The following is a 24000-nucleotide window of genomic DNA, read 5'->3' as shown; positions in this document are numbered from 1 at the left end:
AGTTATAAAATGAGACTAGTATTCTGGATACTGGCCTCAAGGAGGTTTCTCATTAGCCATGAGGTGTGCAAAAACACTAATAGTCATGACAACACAGTATAACCACCAACAAGCACCAGGTAGAATTACATAAGAAAAAAGAGAGGCCCACAGTCTCTAGACCATGGTCAGGATTACCTACACTGAGATCAGGGACAGCAAAAAAGAATCAACAGTGTGTAGAGGAGAACAAATATGCGTTGGACAAAAGGTAACAAAAATTATCTTAATAAAGTTAAAATTAATTTAAGAAAAGGGGTCAATAAGAGGGAGAAAGGTCCCAGATTAAATGTACCAACTGAGTATGTTGATCAGACTGTACTTAAAGACTGTAAAGGTGATATACTTACATACACAGATATATACATATAAGGAAGCAAAAACAGACAGCTATAAGAATGCCCTAATGTCAAATGACTCATTCAGCCCCCTGTTGACCGTGTCTAAAGTTGAGATCCAAAATGCCTCCCTCCTAAGAAGAAGGGAGTTGATATCGCCACCTCTAGGCGGAACCTTGACATGTTCAATACCAATATATTTCAAGGAGGAGATACAATGTTGTGCTTGAAAAAAATGTACAGCTACTGTACAGGGTTTTTGAAATCCTGCGTTTTTGAAATCCTCCATCACTCCTATGCTCAGAGATTCTGGTCTTCAGAGGTCTCAATGATTTGCCGATATAGGCCAAGCCACAAATACATTTAATCATATAGATAATATTAGAGGTCGAGCAACTTATGATACCTTTAATTTTAAAACGTTTACCAGTGATAGGGTGGTTGAAGGTATGACATTTGTAAGTGAAGTTACACTGAGCACATCTACCACATTTGTAGTTACCATCAGGGATCTCGGTCAAAAAATGGGAAGGTGCCGGCTGTCGCAGGTGTGACCTGACCAGTAAATTCTTTAAATTAGGAGGTCTCTTATACACAACACGGGGGGGAATTGCAAATACATTGTTAAGAGAGGAGTCAGAACTTAAAATATGCCAGTCTTTTTTGATTGTCTTTTCAAACTGACAGCCAAGAGGAGAATATTGGACCATACAGTTCAGACGTTCGTCTCTTACTTTTTTCTCCCTGGTAGTGAGACAATCAACCTGAGAGCAAACACGAAATTTATCTGACGCTGGTTGAATCCATTGATCAGGATAACCTCTCTGTCTAAAACGTGACTCAAGGTCTAAAGAATGTAAATTAAAGGAATCGTCTGTGCTACAGATTCTGCGAATGCGTTTGAACTGGCCAATAGGAATGCCCTTCTTAAGAGGGGTTGGATGGTAGCTGTCAGCATGGAGTAACAATTTGCAATCAGTGGGCTTTCTATACAAGTCTGTGATCAATTTACCATTTGTTTTAATAATCATAATATCAAGGAAATTCATCTGAAAAGGATCAGAAGACACAGTAAATTTCAGATACTCACTACTTTCATTTAAGAATGTATGAAAGGCCGTCAATTCAGACGTGGACCCAGACCAGAGCAGAAAACTGTCGTCAATGTAACGCTTCCATAGTTTAATGTGTGGTAGAAAAGGATTAAAAACAGGGTTAAGAATAATGTTACTTCGAGGGACCCCTTTGAAAATGGCCATACCAGTTTTTCCCTTGCCAAAATTTAGCTAAAATTTGGAGCGTTATTTAGCCCCCTTCCTGACAAGCTAGGTTCACATGGTCACATGGCTGGTACCAATGGATTCGATAGGTCTTCTAGTTTCATACGGTATAAGTATAATCATGCTAGCTTTGAAAATGAGTCCGCCACATCCGCTGAAAGACTGTAATATTGGCTGCAGATTTTTTCAGTCCATGGCGGGCCAAAACAGAGTGTGGGCCAAACTTGGCCTTGACTCAAGTACTTTTTTTGAGGATTTGTACCTTTTAAGTATTTTTATAATGCTATACTTTTACTCTTACTTGAGTAATTTTAATAATAGATATTCTATTTGAGTATTTTTATATACATTTTTGTTTTGCACACCGCACTATGAAAATAGCACAGTAACATTGGGACTGCATCTGAAGAGCTGTTCAGTATGAAAGACAAGGCAGACAAAGACAGGGACAGCTTAGGTAGTAATGTGTTAGATGTGTGAAATGTATTGGGGTACATCATTAAAATATAAAACTTTTTTGAAGTAACGCCAAATTAGAGCTTACATTAATCCCAAAAAAACAACCCCGACCCGAGCCCGTGCACATTCTGTCTGAGCAGTGCCCGGCCCGAACCCGAAATTATCTTAGTAAGTTGACTGTTTATCTAAAGTATATCTGTGTTGTCTGTTCAATCTCATGATTAATACAGTGATTTATAAGGTTCTAAGGTTACAATGTACATATAACATTATTTTTATCACACCAAATATTACCCTAATTATAAAGAAAGAAAAAGAAAGGGCCTTATATCTGACCACGAGCCCGGCCCGGGTCCGAGGAAGAGGGGAAATTCCAGCCCCACCTGGCCCTGACTCATGGGCCGGGTCGGGTTCGAGCAGAGAACCTAACCTTTAACCAATCGAAATGTACTTTTACTCGAGTACTTTGAGTACTTTTCACTAAAGTAACAATACGTATACTTGAGTAGGATTTGTCAGTACTCTTTCCACCTCTGGTGATGTCATAAGATCAAGTGAGCCCGCACAGCGGTCGAGCTGCAGGGCGGGCGATGTGTATGCGAGCTGGAGGGCCAGCTGGACGAGCCGCAGGGCGGACAAGCCCGCACAGCTGGCGAGCCTATAGGCTACACGCGCGAGATGCCTAGTTAGCTATATAGACCAAACCCGTGTTTTGGCTGTAAACATGTTTAATCCTGTTGTAAAGATGGACATTTTAACATGGGGGTCTATGGGGATTGACTCGCTTTTGGAGCCAGCCTCAAGTGGCCCTTTGAGGAACTACAGCTTTCAGTATCACTCTGCGGCTTCCTCTGTCCAAGCCCGAGCTTACCACCTACTTAATACTCCTTCCTTCCTAAAAAACAAGTTAAAAGATTCTGCAATTCGGGTGAGATAATTTCACTTGTTTCCAGTGCAAGTCAACTGCTTCAAGAATGATATTAATACAAATGGAGCCATAAGTTCAAGATTTTGACACTTAGCGGTATTATTGAAAATGGTGAAATGGTGTTGATGACATGGTGAAAAGTGGCTTTAGTATCTCACTCCATTAGCAGATTGTTTCACAGAAACAAATGTAAGCCTAACTCTAACGATTTGTTAATATGGAATATGTTTTTGCAGTATGCAGAGCTGCTCTCTCTCTCTCTCTCTCTCTCTCTCTCTCTTTCTCTCTGCCTCTCACTCTCTCCATACCAGAGGACAGTAGCATCATACAGCTTAGACTTCCCCTCTTTCATTGTATTTTTTCTCTCTATTTTATGTCTCCCACTCCATCCCCATGCACTGAGGCTCTTCTTGTTTTTATCTCGTGATAGCTCCCTCTCTGTGGCTGAGTCTCTCTCTGGGGTTTTTAAATCACATTTTAACTGCAGCAGATGGACGTAGATGAATGGCTTAATGTAGAAATCACTGCTGTGCTGAAACTGGATGCTATGGTCAGTGGGGGATTTGATGGAGGATGAGACGGGAATGCCATTCCCCTTGTTAACACATTGTAATGGTTGTTAGCGCAATAAATGTATTGTATCCCCTGTGGAAGGTAAGCTTCCCACAGACAAGAAAATGTTCAGAATCCTAGCAGAGTGTGAAAACAAAGTTTCACTGTAACACTGGCTGTTTATAGAATGTGTTGTGGTGCTGCTGCAAAGTTGCTCACACTCTGCGATAAAGCAAGAAGCACGGATCAAACAGATTAAATCTCTGCATTCATGGGGATCCGTAAAGCACAATTCTGATATGAAAATTAACTGGAAAGCCAAGAAGAGTAGTTGATCATTAAATTTGAGATTCAGCACAAAACCGTCCTGCAAAAGTTGTTGCACACACTGAATCAAATGCACGTATTTGTGCATTTACACACAAGACAATATTTATGGCATCAAGGGCCATATAGGCTAATGGAGATCATTTTGAATTCCACAATAACCAGCTCTACACTTATTATCACCATCCAGCAAACATGCATGCTTTTTTCATGAGATATTGGTTATTGGCTTCATTATCAGATTTGTGTCTTTGCCTGTTTCACCACGAAGCTTTGAGTGGTAAAAGTGCAACATGTCTGAAATAATATTGATGGCAACAGTTGAATTGCATTGTAAAGCTAGTCTGTGCTCACTGAGTTAGCACAGACTCAGCTCAATAATGAAAATCAGTCAGCAATCAATCTAGCATTAAGGAAAACATGACATTATCTTGCCATCATCAACTTTCAATTTGAAGTGTGCCCACGCTGTTCAAAATACAAGTGTGTTATCCCTTCAGTGAAAAAGGAAAATGTGCCTTTGGCATCAAACAGCTAAAACGTTAAGTGATTACGATGTTTAAAACCATAAATAAGTGCACATGCAAGACAAGGACAACAAATACATTACATTTGAGTGCAATAAAAACATTTTGATGGCTGTAATTCATGAGTTTCTTTCATCAGCATTTATGGTGAGTAGCAATAAATGTGGGCTGTTCTGTACTTAGATTCTTGTTTTTTCTTCCTTTTTGTCTTCTTATTTTCACCTAGTCAGCAATCCAGACAGATACACTGGAAGGAAAATACAGAAAAGAGAGCATCCCTATAGGATCGACTTTTTCTGTGCTTTCATCACATCTGTGCGTCTCCTCTATTATCCCTCTTCCTCCTCCTCCACCTCCTCCCTGCGACCATCCTTCCTGTCCCCTCTGGCCATATAGGAACCACCTAGCCACCCCCTCATTCCCAGGAGGGACCTATTAAAGCAAACACAGGAAGAGGACATGTCGCAGATGGGCCAATGACTAGCAGATGTGTATGTAGCTTTTCCCCTGTTAAATCCTGGGGCTAGAAAAGTCAAGCCCTATGTTCACAGTTCCCATAGCCCTGCTGGCTGCATCAGCTGTACTTATAGATGCAGTCAGATACAGTGCAGAGGAGAGGGGGACACTGCAAACATGGATTATGTCCAGGTTGACTGTGATACAGTGCAGAAGACAGGACAGGGAGACACATTGCACACATCAATTATGTCCAGGTTGACTGTGATACAGTCCAGAGGACAGGACAGGGAGAGACTTTGAAGACATCGATTATGTCCAGGTTGACTGTGATACAGTGCAGAAGACAGGACAGGGAGACACTTTGCAGACATTGATTATGTCCAGGTTGACTGTGATACCGTGTCGTTTGGTCTGTGTTGCAGGGCGGCCCGGGCATCAGGGGAGCCAGAGGAGACAGAGGAGAGCCAGGAGTGACGGTCAGTAATTTAAACACACTTAACTTCTACGGACCCTTTCTTCTTATGTCAAAACTCTAATGATTCTCAAATCGTGTCGATCTGACATCTTTCATCTGGTGGAGCCACTGCAGGGGCGGGTGATCCGAGCGGAGGTGGTGAACTAGCAGCACCCCAGGACGTAATAACGGAGGGTGTGGACCGCCCACTGGATGGCTAAACACTGTTTCCCACTGGTGCTGTAGGATTGATGTTGACAGTGCATCCTGCTCATATGTTGGTCCACACCCCTACCTCCTGGGACAGAACGGCCCCCGATCCTCCGTTCAACCCTTTGGTCCGGAAGATAAAAGGAGAGGAGTTTGGTCTGGAAAACGAAAAAAGGAGGCAGGAAAAGCCACAAGTAGTCTGCCTAACCCAAAAACCACCTCACCTTCCTTTTGGACTTGGCTCTAAGGCAGGCCGTGATTGCCACTGTTTTGTCCAAATAGTATTCTGTCTTTAATATACAATATTGGAATATCCATGGAAGATTTATTGTACAGATTGCATCTGCTGTAATTTGACTGTGGCAGTCTGTTCCAAACCATCCAGCAGTGGCGGTCAGTGCAACTCAGCCTGGTGTTCTTGGAAACAAGTTACCATAATAGACCCTTTTCACGGTGGCCATTTTGTGTCTACAAGGCAGGATAAACACAGGTGTGCCAAAACAGGGTTTCCAACTTCCATTTAGGTGTTCCAGTGCTGGGGCCCTAATTAGGGAGTTGGTTGTGTCTGCGTTTATCCTGCCTTTTAGACACAACATGGCGGCTGTGAAAAGGGTCTATTCAAATGATACTAGCTCTAGAAACGTGTTTTCAAAGCTTTTCTAACATTGCGTGAAGCACCAGAGACTCCCTCAATCGTGCCCGGTAGCAGCGTACTGCCTCGGTTCAAGGCCTTCACCTCATTCCAGAAGCCAGTGACATTACAGCTAAGGAGCTTCTCAGCCATTGAGTCTGCTCTCATGAGTTGTTCATGTTTGGTTGTATACTGAATAGCAGCTTTGTATCTAGCATGAGTGTTCTTTCTGTGGTCCAGAGCAGGACCCTGCCTGGGCCTGCCTGCCATTACCCACTGACTAAAGGCCTCCCTAGCTGCAGCAAAATGGGTGGCTACATGTTTATTCCAACCTGGCTTGCCTGTTTTACAATTAGTATAAGTAAAATAGGGGCTACTGGCCTCACACAGTGTTCCAACAATGGCATCATACATAACACAGAGATCATGGTGGTGAGCTGTATCTTTACAGTTAACATCCGAACACAGGATAGCATCATATGGTAAAAACACATGATTCAAAAGAGCCTCAGTTTTCCCATAATAAAATAGGACATCCTCACCTGAGAGTTTAGACCAGTCTAGTTGGCCCTAGAGCTGTCGTTGACCTCCCGGGTCATCTCAGGGAGACTGTCTAACTCAATATAACAAATAAAAGGTATATGATCACTCATGGATGCCTCATACACTATCTCCATAGAGCGCAGATTGGCATGGGCATCAGCTGAGCAAACAGTGACTACGTTTACATGCACACAATATTCCGCTTTTTGCCCATATTCGGAAAATGACAATATTCCGACTAAATGAATAATCCACTAATATTCCCGTTTACATGCAGCCGTAGCTCGCCCTCCCCGACATGTTTGGGAGGGGGGGAGAGAGAGAGATGCAGGTAGGCGGAGCCGCAGAGTTTTTCTGTTGAGAATAAACAGAGCAGCACTATTCTTACGAGCATCACTTGGTCCATTTCAGGAGCTTGCTGCTGGAAAGTTTGGTGTTGCGCATCCAAGTCTTTCATAAAATGTAGGTTAGTAGCCTACGTTATTACCTCGCAGGCTCGCAAGCATTGTGGACTTCCGTGGGCACTGGGCACTATAGGCTACTCTCTCTCTCTCTTTAAATCGATGTTTCTCATCTCCTCCCGATCAGAAATGTCGGCTTTTCTTTTTGCATGCCAGAGATGATGGATTATTATGATTACATCGAGTGTTCTAGCGCTTTCTAGCACACATCAGTTGACCACAAACAGGCAACATGCGTCGCAAACTGCGGTAAAAACCCTGATTGAGACGCATATTCCGAATGCGCTGTATACATGATCAAAGAATCCTCCGAAAACCCGAATAATACTGGAATAACCCAGATGTCTTAATCGGAAAATGCTAAATTGGGAAAAAGGGCAAATTCAGAAAATGCAACTTGAATATGCTGTTTACATGACCCTTATCAAATTCAGAATATTGTCATTTTCCGAATAATAGTGGAATATTGTGTGCATGTAAACGTAGTCAGTGATCCAGCCAGGATGTGGTGTTCCAGGCTTCACTAATATAAGAAAAGCTGTCAGCTGGCAAAAGCACTTGGCTGGATATAGTGAGTACACTATCATTACAAAATTGGGTCAAGTGCCTGGCAAATCGGGAGCTTCTATCAGAGATGTCAGCATTCCAATCACCAACCACATAGACACAAGTACAGAGGTTATCCTGTATAAAACAGTTAATAAAAGCAAGTTTGTTAAGGTAATCATCCTCGTTGTCCAGACACTCATACCGAGTGTACACGTTAAGGACAATAAACTCCTTGTTGTTGGACTTATACCTCACAGCAATACACCAGTCCACTTCAAGCCTGATAACACTGATCACTGAGTCCAGCTTTATGTGCCAGAGGATAGCGACACCTCCCGCTATCCTCCCCCGCACTATTCCCATAGACAGGTCAGTCGTTGACTCGCCAACACCATGAAAGTTGGAATTAAAAGAGTTCAAGAGGCCCAGGTCTTGTTTGGAGAGGAAAGTCTCTTGCAGGCAGAGAATGTCACATTTTAACAGCAAATTGTCAACAGCTATGTGTCGAGCCCTATCCCCAGCTCTGCAGCCTAGACGCAGCCCCCGACAGTTCTAAGAGCCAACCTGCATAACTTATAGATTAGGCGAAGCCCCATTCTGTGCATTTCCACCATCAGCAGAGGGGGGCGGGGTTAAGTTGGCACCCACAGCACCCTTCTTGCGAGGTTCATAATATCGCCTGACCACAGAGCCTTCAGGCCAGAGATCAGGGATATACAGTGCATCTCTGCAACATCATTACACTCTGCACTCACTTTAAAGGAGCTATAACGATTGCCCACAGTCACTATACGTTCACAGTTAACTTTACGGCCCCAAGATTATCACCAAGATAGCTTGCCAGCGACTCTGCATCAAGGTCCGGTGCAAACTTGGTTGCAAAGACACTCGCCAGCTTCGTCTTGATGACTCTAATGTTCCCTTGCGCACTCGTTCCAACAATAGGTTTTCACCTCCTCAGTTTGGGCTTATCTCGCCGGTTAGAGTTAATGCCCCGCCCGTCAGCGGGATCCCTCGGCCCCCGTCGCTGCTTAATGACTAGGGACCATTTAGGCGAGTTGACATGCGCTGATGGTGGAGGGACCAGGCTCTGATTATCAGAGAGTTCCTGCGTGGATGTTGGAGGGACCAGGCTCTGGTTATCAGAGAGTTCCTGCGTGGATGTTGGAGGGACCAGGCTCTGGTTATCAGAGAGTTCCTGACCCCCGAGCTGTGCTGCTGTAGTCACCTCACTCCGCAGCACGGACACATATTGATGTAATGGGTATATATGCCACTCTCATAACATGTGTGTGTCACTTAGGGTGTCGAGTCATAGTCTTATTTTTAATTTGTCTTTATTGAATGTTTCAAAACTGCATGTTTAACTAAGAATAGGCTAATGATTATTTCCACCCACCACTCATTTAATTTGGTTACTTTCATGTCAAAAGTTTGAAATCAACAAGGCATGCTGGGGGAAATATGCAAATTCCCTCTCATGGAAGTGGGCAGGCACAGTGGAGAAGTGAGCGGACACGGCCCCCTAGTGCCCGCTCGTGGTGCCGGGGCTGCAGGGTTGTCAGTCAAGAAAGTAAAAGTCTTTGCACACAGAGTCCGTTTTTCGTCCAAAATTGACGCACGAAAAAAAAGAAGAAACCGGAACGCGGTTCGGAACGTCAATGGTCCGCGGACCCCCCCCCCCCTTTCGTTTCATTTAACGTTTAACGTTAGTGTATGCGAACGCCTGTAGCGCAGCCAGACACAGACAGGCATAATCATGGCAAGCACAAGTGAGCTTCCTCATCCCTTGTCGCCGCTGTAAAGTATCTCTGAAGGCTGTGGCTAGTGGCTACTAAAGACAGTGTCACACAAACTTATTTCAACACCTCTGAAAAAGCACAGGAATGCGATCAGCGTGTTGCGGGCTGCACAAGTCAGATAACGAGAGCCACAACACACACGCGCGCGCGCACAATTTTCATGAACACATTATCACCGGACGGTGAAATGTTGCCTTAGGACACATAACAACAAAACAACACGTGGGGCCACTGAGTAGCTTAACGTAGCATCAACGTTATATTTCCAGACTCACCTGGTCTGGTCTGTACCCGTGTCAAGTGACTGCAGGTTGTTACCAAGCAACAGCCACGAAGTTAGGCATAGCAGTGCCACCTAAAACAGGAAGTTGGGTTGTTCTGCCTTCAGAGTAAAAGCATACATTGTGTCACTTATGAGAAAAAAATATTTTTGAGCTGTGCAAGGCAACAAAAGGTTAGAGAAGTATAATAGTATTAAAAAAATCAAATCGAAAATCTAATTTTGAGAGAAAAAATCTGATATATATATTTTTTTGCTGATCCGAAAAATCTGTGATCCGTGGCTCAAAATCCGTCACGCGATCCGATCCGTGGGTTTTCTGATCCGTGCCAGCCCTAAGTAACACAATAAATACATACATACAGTACAGCTGAACAGTATCAGAATAAATAAATACATACATACAGTACAGCTGAACAGTAACACAATAAATCATATATACAGTACAGCTGAACAGTAACACAATAAATCATATATACAGTACAGCTGAACAGTAACACAATAAATCATATATACAGTACAGCTGAACAGTAACACAATAAATACATACATACAGTACAGCTGAACAGTAGCACAATAAATACATACTGTACATACAGTACAGTTGATCAGTAACACAATAAATCATATATACAGTACAGCTGAACAGTAACACAATAAATCATATATACAGTACTGCTGAACAGTAACACAATAAATAAATACATACATACAGTACAGCTGAACAGTAACACAATAAATACATATATACAGTACAGCTGAACAGTAACACAATAAATCATATATACAGTACAGCTGAACAGTAACACAATAAATCATATATACAGTACAGCTGAACAGTAACACAATAAATCATATATACAGTACAGCTGAACAGTAACACAATAAATACATATATACAGTACAGCTGAACAGTAACACAATAAATCATATATACAGTACAGCTGAACAGTAACACAATAAATCATACATACAGTACAGCTGAACAGTATCACAATAAATAAATACATACATACAGTACAGCTGAACAGTAACACAATAAATCATATATACAGTACAGCTGAACAGTAACACAATAAATCATATATACAGTACAGCTGAACAGTAACACAATAAATCATATATACAGTACAGCTGAACAGTAACACAATAAATCATATATACAGTACAGCTGAACAGTAACACAATAAATACATATATACAGTACAGCTGAACAGTAACACAATAAATCATATATACAGTACAGCTGAACAGTAACACAATAAATCATACATACAGTACAGCTGAACAGTATCACAATAAATAAATACATACATACAGTACAGCTGAACAGTAACACAATAAATCATATATACAGTACAGCTGAACAGTAACACAATAAATACATATATTCAGTACAGCTGAACAGTAGCACAATAAATCATATATACAGTACAGCTGAACAGTATCACAATAAATAAATACATATATACAGTACAGCTGAACAGTAACACAATAAATCATATATACAGTACAGCTGAACAGTATCACAATAAATAAATACATACATACAGTACTCTGAACAGTAACACAATAAATACATATATACAGTACAGCTGAACAGTAACACAATAAATCATATATACAGTACAGCTGAACAGTAACACAATAAATCATATATACAGTACAGCTGAACAGTAACACAATAAATAAATACATACATACAGTACAGCTGAACAGTAACACAATAAATCATATATACAGTACAGCTGAACAGTAACACAATAAATCATATATACAGTACAGCTGAACAGTAACACAATAAATCATACAGTACAGCTGAACAGTAACACAATAAATCATATATACAGTACAGCTGAACAGTAACACAATAAATACATATATACAGTACAGCTGAACAGTAACACAATAAATGCATACATACAGTACAGCTGAACAGTAACACAATAAATACATATATACAGTACAGTTGAACAGTAACACAATAAATACATACATACAGTACAGCTGAACAGTAACACAATAAATACATACATACAGTACAGCTGAACAGTAACACAATAAATACATACATACAGTACAGCTGAACAGTAACACAATAAATACATACATACAGTACAGCTGAACAGTAACACAATAAATAAGAAACATACATACAGTACAGCTGAACAGTAACACAATAAATAAATACATACATACAAGTTTTGCTGAACAGTAACACAATAAATAAATAAATAAATATAACAATAAATACATGCATACAGTACAGCTGAACAGTAACACAATAAATACATATATACAGTACAGTTGAACAGTAACACAATAAATACATACATACAGTACAGCTGAACAGTAACACAATAAATACATACATACAGTACAGCTGAACAGTAACACAATAAATACATACATACAGTACAGCTGGACAGTAACACAATAAATAAATACATACATACAGTACAGCTGAACAGTAACACAATAAATAAGAAACATACATACAGTACAGCTGAACAGTAACACAATAAATAAATACATACATACAAGTTTTGCTGAACAGTAACACAATAAATAAATAAATAAATATATAAATACATACATACATACATACATACATACATACATACATACACACACAGTACAGCTGAACAATAACACAATAAATACTGCAGGAGTGAAAGTTACTTTGGCTGCTGCTGCTGAGCCAATGAGCTGCAGGTGCAGGGAATCAGCGGCGTGAAGGAGGAAGAGGAAGTGTGCAGGAAGTCCTGCTTCCACTCTACACATGGCTGAAATGAGCTGCCATACTGGCACAAGCTGATTAGAGATGGATGGACAAATGTCTAAAGCTGTTTCCTGGAGTTGATCTGATTATAGAAACTGCCCTGAAGCTTGTGGTAATGGAGGTTACCCGGGTTCCTAGTTTCAACTTGATTGTTGTGTGCGTTGATTAAGCGTGGCCCCCGAGGCTATGGAGGTGTGTCCATCTGTTTTCTGCAACGTTCTTTTGAAATTGGCTGGCTGGTTCACGTTTAATGGAGGTTGAATGTGACAACCAGACACCTGCTCTTTTCTTTGTCTGGTTCAGAAAATAAGAAACTAGATCTACATCTACTACATCTACTACATCTACCATGTTTATCTTTTAGATTTAATCGTTTTATCTTGTAGCTTTCTTGGAAGTAAATTGATATTACTCATCCTTCCCACCTAAAACCAATCATTTGAGAGTTGTTTTTGTCACAATATGTCTGTTTGCTATATTTTCTCCTCAGTATTATTAGTACAGATGGATTGACAAGGTTGGTATGAGATTTGTACATTGCTATCTCTGAAAGTCATCAATATGTGATGGTGTTTAAAAGTCACAAGTGGAGTCCTCACTGAATGATTTGTTGTTTTGTCCTCACAGGGACCCCAAGGACCAGCGGGAGAGAGTGGCCCTCCTGGACCCCAAGGACCCCCTGGTCCTCAGGGTCCTAGCGGACTCTCTATACAGGGGCCCCCGGTAAGACGGTGTGTCTGTAGGCTCGTGTTTGTCTACTCCATGTACTGTGCCCCCTATCGTTGCATCGGCGCTGTTTCTAGGCCGAGCGCCTGGCGCAGCGCAAATCAGTGGGCGTGGACCAGCGCACTTGATATCGTCGTGCTGGCGCTACACGCAGCCAAAGCATTACAACCACGCCTTTTAAGCGTAAAATTATGCACCGTCATGCTCATTGGATAACTGCAATAAACGAATCGCACGCTTGCCTTTTTAGCTCCAATTCCAGTGGTCCCGCAAAACCAGACGAAAGCCAAACGCTCTGCCCCCCCCCCCCCCCTCCCTTCATCCAGTCTGTCTGTCTCCATTATAGGCTATTATTCCATATTATTATGCTTCTCAAACCAATCTAACTGCAGTTTAAATACTGCAAGCATGTAAATACGCTACACTATAGCAAGATCAAAGTGAAAAGAATGTTCTAAATGCATCGGATAGAAAAATATAGCCTATCCCTATATGATGAGATTAATTTTATATTGGTGAAAGTTTGTCCAGAACGATATCGTTTTCTCTCCCCTGCTGCAGGTAGAATGATGCACATAAATATACCCTACATTATGTAAAGTCATTGCATAAATGTGTTAGGGTTATTGTAAAACTAAATGTGAAGTAGGGCCAAGTTATTGGAGCGGACATCACAGTATAGCACATGACAGTAGAAAGCGTTCCGCAGCGCGTTCCGCTGTCACTTATCTAAATCACGTTAAATCGACAAGAGATATATATAGGCCCAGGAGGACATATATGTTTCACATAGGGTGGTGTATTCATTTCGATGTTTCATTTGGTCCAATATTGAAATGTGTACAATTGCAGGTTGTGTTACCATTACACATTAATTTAGATCGACCTTTTATATCTATTTCGCCTCATTTGGTTGCTATTTAGTAGCGAAATGGAGAAGCACAATGCATGCTGGGACAGGCCAGACAACTTACAACTTATTTTTCCTATATGGGATGGGAAGTGTGTTGTGCCTGTCTAAGCGAGGGAGTCAGAGAGAGAGAGAGAAGGGTGACAGAGAAGAGGCAGAAGAGCACTGGCGCACTGAATAGGCCTGGTTTCAGAGAGAGACAGAGAAGGGTGACAGGGGAGAGGCAGAAGAGCACTGGCGCACTGAATAGGCCTGGTTTTCAAAGGCGCAAAGCGCTAAATTTACGGCAGGTGCGAAGATATCAGTACGCCGAGATTTAAGGCCGACACGCCCACTTTGGCCCATTCTGGGACTGCGCCACGCCCATTCGGCCTAAAGCGCATTTGGCAGCGTAAAGCCATATTGATATCGTCCCAAAACAGGCGCAAGGCACGTTTTTTTGCGTTTAAGGCCCGTTTTAGCGCCGAAGGCTTGTGGGAGAATAGGGCCCTGTATGTCTACTGAAAGAGTCTCGGTGCAAAACTACGTGAACTTTATCATAGTTTCACAGAATATATTTCCTCAGCAGTATTTCAACCCCACATCAAGGACATTTCACTAATACGAAAATGAGAAATTAAAATAACCCTCTAAACACAAAGAACTGTAGGAATATTTAGTCATAATATTTGTTCATGATGAAGTGTACAAGAACCGGTACCAGAACCATATCTGGGACCAAAATACAGACAGAACCAAATTACTACCAAGCATGACTGCTACATTAGATTATAAAAACACAGACATTGTGTGTTGTTTGCCATTTCGCTCCCACCTGTGTGCAGCGAGATCACATGATGTGCAATTAGGAATGGACTTAGTATTGAGCTGTCAAGAAAAGTGCCAAAATAAATTAAGAAACGTTGACACCTCCCTCAGAGGGACAGTTGCAGGTTCTCTGCCAAGGCACGCTGAAGCTGTTCTGAGGGCCTGTGGTGGCCCTGCATCTTATTACAAATTAAATGTTTCCATTGCTTTGGTAGCTATCTGTGTGACCGCAGGTCCAGCTCAGTTGAAATGACAGTGTCCATTTGTTTTGCAGGGGGCTCCTGGAGAGAAGGGAGACAGTGGAGAGACCGGTCTGCCAGGACCCATGGTAAGACAAAAATCACTGCTGCATCTTTACCTCTGTTAAGGAGTCGTCTGTCTGTCTGTCTGTCTGTCTGTCTGTCTGTCTGTCTGTCTGTCTCTGTGTCTGTCTGTCTGTCTGTCTGTCTGTCTGTGTGTGTGTGTGTGTGTGTGTGTGTGTGTGTGTGTGTGTGTGTGTGTGTGTGTGTGTGTCTCTCTGAGTGCACTTCCAGTTTCCTCGTATGGTCAGATTTACTCAAGGAGAAAAATGCTTTGAGACACAATGGTGATATGTGTGTATGCTGGGAGAGATATGATCCCCTGCATTACACAACACGGTGACGTTCACAGTCATTTCTCCCACTGTGTCTTGAATGAGAGAACTGAACACTATATTGTATTACCAGGCAACGCCGATTCACTTATGCAAACAGCAGTATCTGCACAGTACCTAGCATACTTGTGTGTTCTAAAGGTCAAGAGCCATTACATGTTATAAAACAAAATCTGCTGTGTCACATTCATTTTGTATTCACATCAGTTGTGATGGTCGCGGTACAGAAGGTGTTTCTTAGCTTCAGTCATTATGCACTGAGGAGGAGAGAACAATGAAGAGAGAGATAGCTTCATGGTGGACTGTGTGTATTGTGTGTGTGTGTGTGTGTGTCTGTCTGTGTGTGTGTGTGTGTGTGTGTGTGTGTGTGTGTGTGTGTGTGTGTGTGTGTGTGTGTGTGTGTGTGTGTGCACACATGCACATGGACACACACACACGTGCGCACATGGACACAGACACACAGCAGTTTAATTGAATCATCAGATGTGAATAATCATTACAGTGTCTCCATTATTGGGCAGTGAACCAATCAGAGAGTTCATTCTGAATTAATTGAATGGCATTCCACCTGGAGCTGTGGACAACTGGAAGGACATGGGGGCAATGTTTTAATAACTCTGTACCTGGAGGAAATTTATTTTATTATGTTTGTAAGTGCTAAATGGCAGATTTTCTCATTAATATATCATTGTTAAATTAATTTTGGTGACAGTCTAATTATGTATTTACAGCTGCTATATGTAGGATTTTTTTTTAAATTAACACTCAAACTCCCGGAATTCTATAACTACTAGAACGCCCATAGCAGTCATTCGGACTGCCATACATTATCTGCATATACTTTCAATAATCAATATAAAATCTAAGAATAAATGGATATTTAATGTTAGGATAGGTAATATACTAATAATAAACATCAGGACCCTAATTTTAATTCTAATGAAAGTGAAAAGTTAGGCTATTAGTTAATTGACAACCACAGAACCTGCTATTGTAATTAAAGATAGGCTACAAATTCGAATTGGGTCAATATACGATCATTTTCTTTGTAATTCATTCATCCTTGGGACAAAATCCTAGGCTATAAATATGCATTTCAATGCATACTAAAAATGTTTATCAACCGAAACGCATATACCCCAAAATGGCCAAAACCGTCAATCTGATGGGCAAAGGAAAATATTTGCTAAACTGTTGGAAAACAGAGAGAGAGAGGGGTGAGTGTAGAGAAAGTGCATAGAGAGAGAGGGGTGAGTGTAGAGAAAGTGCAAAGAGAGAGAGGGGTAGAGAAAGAGAGATAGACCTGAAAGAGAAAGAGACCTGTATCATCCATATTGTGCGTAGCATATTGCAGAATCCTGCTGGTGTGGCTGCTGTCCACAATGGGTTGTTTCTGCCTAGTGTTTTATTTGTTCTTAGCTTTGTAATAACCGAAAAAATAGGGGGGGGGAACTGTTGTTAGGCAACAGTGACACAGAATTTCAATAGCGGGAATACACACATCCAAAACAAGACACGGAGTCTAATAAGGTGTGGCTGATGATGTCAAAGAGTGATGAGGTCATAAATCTAGATGTACAGTTCTAGATGGCTCAGCCTGTTGATTTAGTGATGTCATAAATCACTGATGATGTTAACAGTAATGTAACTTGAGCAATTGTGATGTCATCAGTGATGTTGACGATAGTGATGTCATCAGTGAGTGATGTGATGTCACTCGAGCAATTGTGATGTCATCAGTGATGTCACTCGAGCAATTGTGATGTCATCAGTGATGTCACTCTAACAGTTTCACCCTTCATGAAGCCTTCCGTTTGAGACGGTGATGTACTGACAGAGCAGAAGGAATGGCTGCTCAAGCAGGCCATAATGACAGGCCGATATACGGTGTCACCAAGGCAGGAGACCTGGACAAACTGAGGACCCTGCTGCAGGAAGACTGCTTCAGAAGGCGGATCGATGTGAGGAGTGTGGGCTACTGTTGCAGATGGCTGGGGCTGGGCCAGGCGGAGTCCCGCTACCCTGTGTGGCCTACCTGATAACCCAGGGAGTCCAGGTAGACGTGGGGTACGGTGGTGCAGTGGTAAGCGCTGTCGCCTCACAGCTCGAAGGTCCTGGGTTCGATTCCCACCTGGGACGCTGTGGGCGCTGGAGTTGTGACCCCCCCATATCTTCAGTGCCTACTGCCCAGGTGGGCTATCTCGTCGAAAGGGCCTTTCTGTGTGGAGTTTGCATGTTCTCCCCGTACCCCTCAGGGGGTTCCTCCTTACATAACCCCCCACTAAAAACATGCAGAAGATCGTCATCCGACCAGTGACCAGTAGGGATGGGAATCGAGAACCGGTTCTTGTTGAGAACCGGGTCCCAGTGGATCAATTCCTTGGAATCGTTAGCCAAAATCCTTAACAATTCCACTATCGATTCCATGCGCGATGACGTCACACGCTGCGACACGCACGCAACGCAGCCTTGGTTTGTTTACAGACCGCAGCCACCATGGCGTCTAGGCAGAAGCAAAACGATGACCACAGTGCCACTTGCAATGCTTGCAAAACCTCTATTTCGTCAAAGGGGGGAAATACTAGCAATATGCAGAAACATTTGTCCACACAGCATGCAATCATTTTGGAGGAATATCACGTTTTTGATGTGCTACGGAGTGACGATGTGGCTAACAGCAGCGCGGCTAACGTTAGCGCGTCATCTGTTTATAATGGAGAGTAAACTCCTCCAGACCCTGTCGGCTGGTAGTCGCTCTAGGTCAGAGGCTGCAGCGAGTACTTCTTGTGCACCTCTAGCCCCTCCATTCACCCAGGCAGGGAAGAGTAAAATGACCGAGGCGAGGGTAAACAAATGTCACCGTCCGAGCAGTGACTAGTTTGTCTGACATGCCAGCTAAAGTAAAATGTCAAAGTTGCATGTTGTCATAATTCTAACCACTAGTTCTGTTTCATTCATTCCTACTATATATTTTCTATAGGGAGATGACAAAGATGCTCGCAAAATACAAACCCCCAAACAGAGCCAGTTTAACAGACACTGATCCCTGCTTGGTATGGGATTGAAAAGAGCAATCTGATCTCAGAGCTGAATAATAATTCATAAATATAATAATAATAATATAAAAGAAAATTAATGTTAATAAACCCGTTTGTAGTCTTTTTTTTCCCTTGCCCAATGAGAATCGATAAGAGAATCGATAAGGAATCGGATCGATAAGCAGAATCGAAAATGGAATCGGAATCGCTAAAATCTTATCAATTCCCATCCCTAGTGACCAGTGACACCAACATCTGAAATGTGTGCATATATCTGAGCCTATAGACTCGAGCTTTCCCTCATGCAGTCTGTCAATGCAGTCTCACAACCTCGAGATACTGCGGTTTGCACTCACCGACTTTACGCATACAAGTGGGGAACATAGGACCCGGGGAACATAGGACCCTTTTTCGGGAGCGGGGAACATAGGACCCGGGGAACATAGGACCCTTTTTCGGGAGCGGGGAACATAGGACCCGGGGAACATAGAACCCTTTTTAGCAGGAGCGGGGAACATAGAACCCGGGGAACATAGGCATGACCCCACATTTCAGAGCCTGTAATTTTTTACTTTTGAGTAAACAAGTTGAATCAGTACTTTTACCAGTCCTTTTAAGAATGTGTGTACTTTTCCCATCTCTGGAAAAGTGTCTTCATACATGATTCTAGGTGCTCTGGTTCCAAATAAATTTGTTTCAAGTTGGCGCCAGCGGCCATCTTGGATTTGGCCCTGTGGCAAAAAAGCACAGGAGCTAATGTTTATGAAAGGTCCATAGAACTCAAATCAATCATCAAAACATGTTAGCCAGAGCATGGACGTAGCTTTCATTTCAAAGGTGGAGGGGACACATTCTGTACAGGCCCAGATTCTCAGGCCTAAGGTCACAGCAATTTTTTTTACGAATGTTTTTCTAAAATATTGGCTGTTTGAAGCCAGATTTAGAGTAATATCACATTCTCATTTCAAGTAATAAGGGCTGCACTTAAACATAACATACAGGTATGTGATTGGGCCGGCCCAGTGTCACTCAGTATACTTACTACTGGGCCGGTCGCTGGAAGATGGGGCAGCTGCATGGTCCTAGTGCCTGCTAGGCTATTGCAGATAGCCCTTCACTTTTAGTTTCAGATTTCAGAGTGTGGTGCTGAAGGACAGCTCATTTTATCATTAAAATAAAAAGATGCTCTGAGAAAACATTATGTGGCCTCCGTACTGTTTGTAGTCAGATGCTGACATTTTTATTTTTATTTTCATTTTTGAGCCATGAGTTGGAAAAGTTTGGGAACTGCTGGTCGCGTGTATGTGTTGGCCTTGTGATGGGCTGGTGACCTGACGAGGGTATTTATCTGCCTACCATGCAGCACTGCCACTGAATAGGAATAATCAGGTCTAGAAGATGAATGAATAAATATCCTGATTTGGAACTTCTTACAATTAGATTCAGCTGCAGTCAAACCCATGTGGAGCTGACACTGCAAAAGCGCTCCATGCAAATTTTGAGAGACAGCTCCCATAGACAGCGTTAAAGAAGCACTATTATTTTTTTATTATTATGTATTTTCTCCCTCAGGGAGTGCGCTTAGGGGGACTCAACGGAGTGCAGGGAGCTGAATTCCGTGCAATCTGGCATAGCGCCACCTACTGGCAACACAAAAAGCAGTTTATCTCGATAGCCATTCATCTGATCGACTTCAAACTTTGGGAGTGCGCTGCTGGGAACCTGACATAGAACACCTACTGGCAACACAAAAAGTGGTTTATCTTGAGAACTGTTCATCCGATTGACTTCAAACTTGGGGAGTGTGCTCCTGGGAACTCAAAGTAGTGTAGCGCTGAATTTTTTGCAATTTGACATAGCGCCACCTACTGGCAACACAAAAAGCAGTTTATTTCGAGAAACATTTGTCCGATTGACTTCAGACTTGGGGAGTGCGATGGACCCCGATGGAGCCCCCCGATGGGACCCCGATGGAGTGCGGTGCCGCATTTCATGCAATTTGGACTTATTCCAGGACTGTCTGTTTGTCGGATCGACTTTCAAACTTGGGGAGTGCGCTTAGGGGGACCTGACAGAGTGCAGTGTGTGTGCGGGGGGGGGAGCGCCCACGGCGTGGTGCATGGGGGAACGGGCACTGCACTAGTAATAATAATAATCTATCTATACTATAATGATGATAGCATCGGTCTGTCTCTTTGTCTCTCTCTCTGTCCTTCGCAAATCTGGAGAACCGTTGGTCGGATCGACTTCAAACTCGGGGAGTGAGCTGATGGCGACCCGACGGAGTGCAGTGCCCTGTTTTCGTGCAATTCGGACGCGAAACACGTTCAATATTAATACATTTGTGTTCAATCAAGCGTGTGCTTCTTCAAGCCCTGGCTGATCTGGGCTAAGTGAGAAGAGTAAACACTGCTGTGAGTACAGTCGTTAAGAGTGAATGGTGCTCTAAGTAGAGTCGTTGACAATGATTGGTCGAGAATGAGGGGGTAAACATTGGAGAGAGGGCAGCATGAAAGCAGCAGAGAATTTAGGAGAGCATGTATTTGTAAGCTGAATAAGCAGCATTGATATTCAAGTCTGTCATGAATAAAATCAAGGGGAAATAATAAGTAGAGCTCAGTGATCTTAGTTAAGTGAGATTTCTAAGAGATTTTTACGTGGCTATAATGGTAGGCTAATGAGTCACGCATTCAGAAATAATATCCTCTAGGGCGGCGATCCTCAAAGTCCGGACTCCGGTCCGCATCCGGACCGAGACGCCGTCCTATCCGGACCGAGCCCTATAACCTACAAATCATTGATAACTTACATTTTCACGGACCGTTTCTATTTTAACCGGCACATGCTTTTATAGTCTTTACGGTAATACTGGTTTATCTGCCATGAAGCTCACAGACCAATGCATGCGCTGTAAATCATCACATGTGATGCTACTCGGCCAATCAAATAAGCGAATCGATTCTCCCTGTTGCTTCTCAGTGGTGCTGCGAGAGTGACACGGACGGAGGGGAGGCGAGGCGAGAGATAGTAATTTCACATTGTGTGCTCAAAAGAAACCACTCTTACATGTCCATTCATTGTTCTTACGGGCAGATCAAAACCAGTATGTCTCGTGTGAAGTGCGGTGCGATCCTGATTGGTCTATGGAAGCGCCACACATGAGCAAACACATACACACACCAGGGCACACTCACTGCCCAACGCTACAGCATGCGAGGTTTGCATTGCACTTGCATTGATCGACAGACAGACAGACAGGGAGCTCACTTCTCTCAAGAGAAAAGGTTGTTTGTTGGCTGAGAGTGTTAAATGTGAAATGGAGTGAAGAAAAGGGGAAACCTATTTCTCTTAAATTAAAGCACTTCATTTTAAGATGCACATTTTTCCAAAGCACTCTGTTGTATGTTATTTTTTATGCATTATTTTACTTGAAATGAGAAAAGAACATTTATTTATTATAGTAGGCTATTTATGTATACTTAATCCAGTTAAATATGAAAACTGTAAATAAGCATTGTTGATGTTTATTTTTGATTTAACAGTCAGTTGTTGACTACATACAGACGTACCATTAGGCTACTTCAATCATTGAGTTCAATGGCACTGAATCATAACGCAAGCTACGTTACAATGTTCCGGACCTTTGCTTGAGGAAATTTTCTCTAACTGGACCTCTTTGAATTTTAATTGAGTGCCCCTGCTCTAGGGCCACGCCACTTCCGGGAAGCCCCATCCTGTGTAAGTAGGGTTCCCAGAGTAAAACCTGGCCATTTCCACCACTGCTTATTAGGGGTGCACCGATCACGTTTTTTGCCACCGATCACCGATTGCCGATCGCCTATGGGAAATATCTGCCCAACCAATCATCGACCGACATAAACTCCTCAAAAAAAGTTTGGAAACGTTATTTTGGTCGATTATTTCTCCCCTTTAATAATACCAATTGGCATTGTATTTTATATCGTTGGAAAGCCTGATTAGTGATAGGGCTTTAAAAAAATAATAATAATAAAAAAAAAAAAAAATAAAAAAAAAATAATAATAATAATAATAATAATAATAATAATATAAAAAAATATCGGCAATCAGCCGAAATATCGGCAATCAGCCGATCGCATATTTGAGGTCAAAATCGGCCGATACAGATTGCTTGCCGATCGATCGGTGCACCCCTACTGCTTATGGATGAGCATCATCTGCTGCATGCCATCGAGAATCGTTGGTCGGATCGAGTTCAAACTTTGGGAGTGTGCCCTATTGTGCAGTGCAGTGCCCTATTTTCGTGCAATTGACTTCAAACTTGGGGAGTGCGCTGCTGGGAACCTGACATAGAACAGTGCTGCATTTTGTGCAATTTGGCACAGCGCCACCTACTGGCAACACAAAAAGTGGTTTATCTCGAGAAACATTTGTCCGATTGACTTCAAACTTGGGGAGTGCGCTGTTCGAACCCCGATGGAGTGCGGTGCCGCATTTCATGCGATTTGGACTTATTCCAGGACTGTCTGTATGTCTGTCCTTCGCGTATCTCGAGAACCATTTGTTGGATCGACTTCAAACTTGCGCTTAGGGGGACCTGACAGAGTGCAGTGTGTGTGCGGGAGGGGGGGAGCGCCCACGGGGTGATGCATGGGGGAACGGGCACTGCACTAGTAATAATAATAATAATAATAATAATAATAATTTTATTACCAAGTATTTCCATACTTGGTAACCATTTTATAAAAGCAATAGATCACTTCAGACCATGAGATATGCTTGTTATACCACACCCTTAGGTGTGGTATAATAAGCATATACCACGGCCTGTCGTGACCTATTGCTTAAATGATCACCATCTGAAGGCTTCCTTCAAATTGCTTCAATGACTATACTGCATTATGATGGTAACCTTTTGCAGGTGTCTAATGACTTTAGCAGTGGATTTAGTAGTTAGGTAGTAATGCTGAGATGTTCCTTAAAAAGGGTTAAGATGTATTTTGCGCCAGCAGTTGCCAGGCTCTTTATAATAAGTCTACATATGAAGATGGTTGTATTTACTGTATTGGATAGGTGTTTGTGCTGAGGCAGATGAACAGAAAATGGAAGACGCAGCTGTAAAGATAATTGTGTTGTTATGCTGAGGCTGATAATCATGTCCCGATGATTAAGGTTTGATGTTATGGGGCGAGCGCTGTGTTCTCTTGCTGTTTTTATCCTCATGTATTTATTGTTTTATACTTTCTTGGTGTAATGGCTTTCCCATTTTCCTCCAGTTGGATCAA

At 42.3% G+C, this 24000-nt stretch overlaps 1 protein-coding gene across 1 annotated transcript in view; it reads left to right on the top strand.

Moving 5' to 3' along the window:
* The window catches only part of col14a1a (collagen, type XIV, alpha 1a), a gene marked incomplete at both ends in the record, with an annotated part of 230950 nt that overhangs the window by 179368 nt on the left and 27582 nt on the right, over positions 1 to 24000 (top strand). Inside the window, 3 exons of the mRNA XM_083636760.1 lie at positions 5332 to 5385; positions 13249 to 13344; positions 15339 to 15392. Coding sequence (XP_083492886.1) covers positions 5332 to 5385; positions 13249 to 13344; positions 15339 to 15392 — 204 coding nt within the window. The remainder of the gene's footprint in view (positions 1 to 5331; positions 5386 to 13248; positions 13345 to 15338; positions 15393 to 24000) is intronic.

This window comes from Poromitra crassiceps (genome assembly GCF_964638095.1).
Source record: "Poromitra crassiceps genome assembly, chromosome: 1".
Taxonomy (NCBI): domain Eukaryota; kingdom Metazoa; phylum Chordata; class Actinopteri; order Beryciformes; family Melamphaidae; genus Poromitra; species Poromitra crassiceps.
Note: the sequence above shows the minus strand (reverse complement) of the source record. Positions and strands in the feature narration are given on the sequence as shown.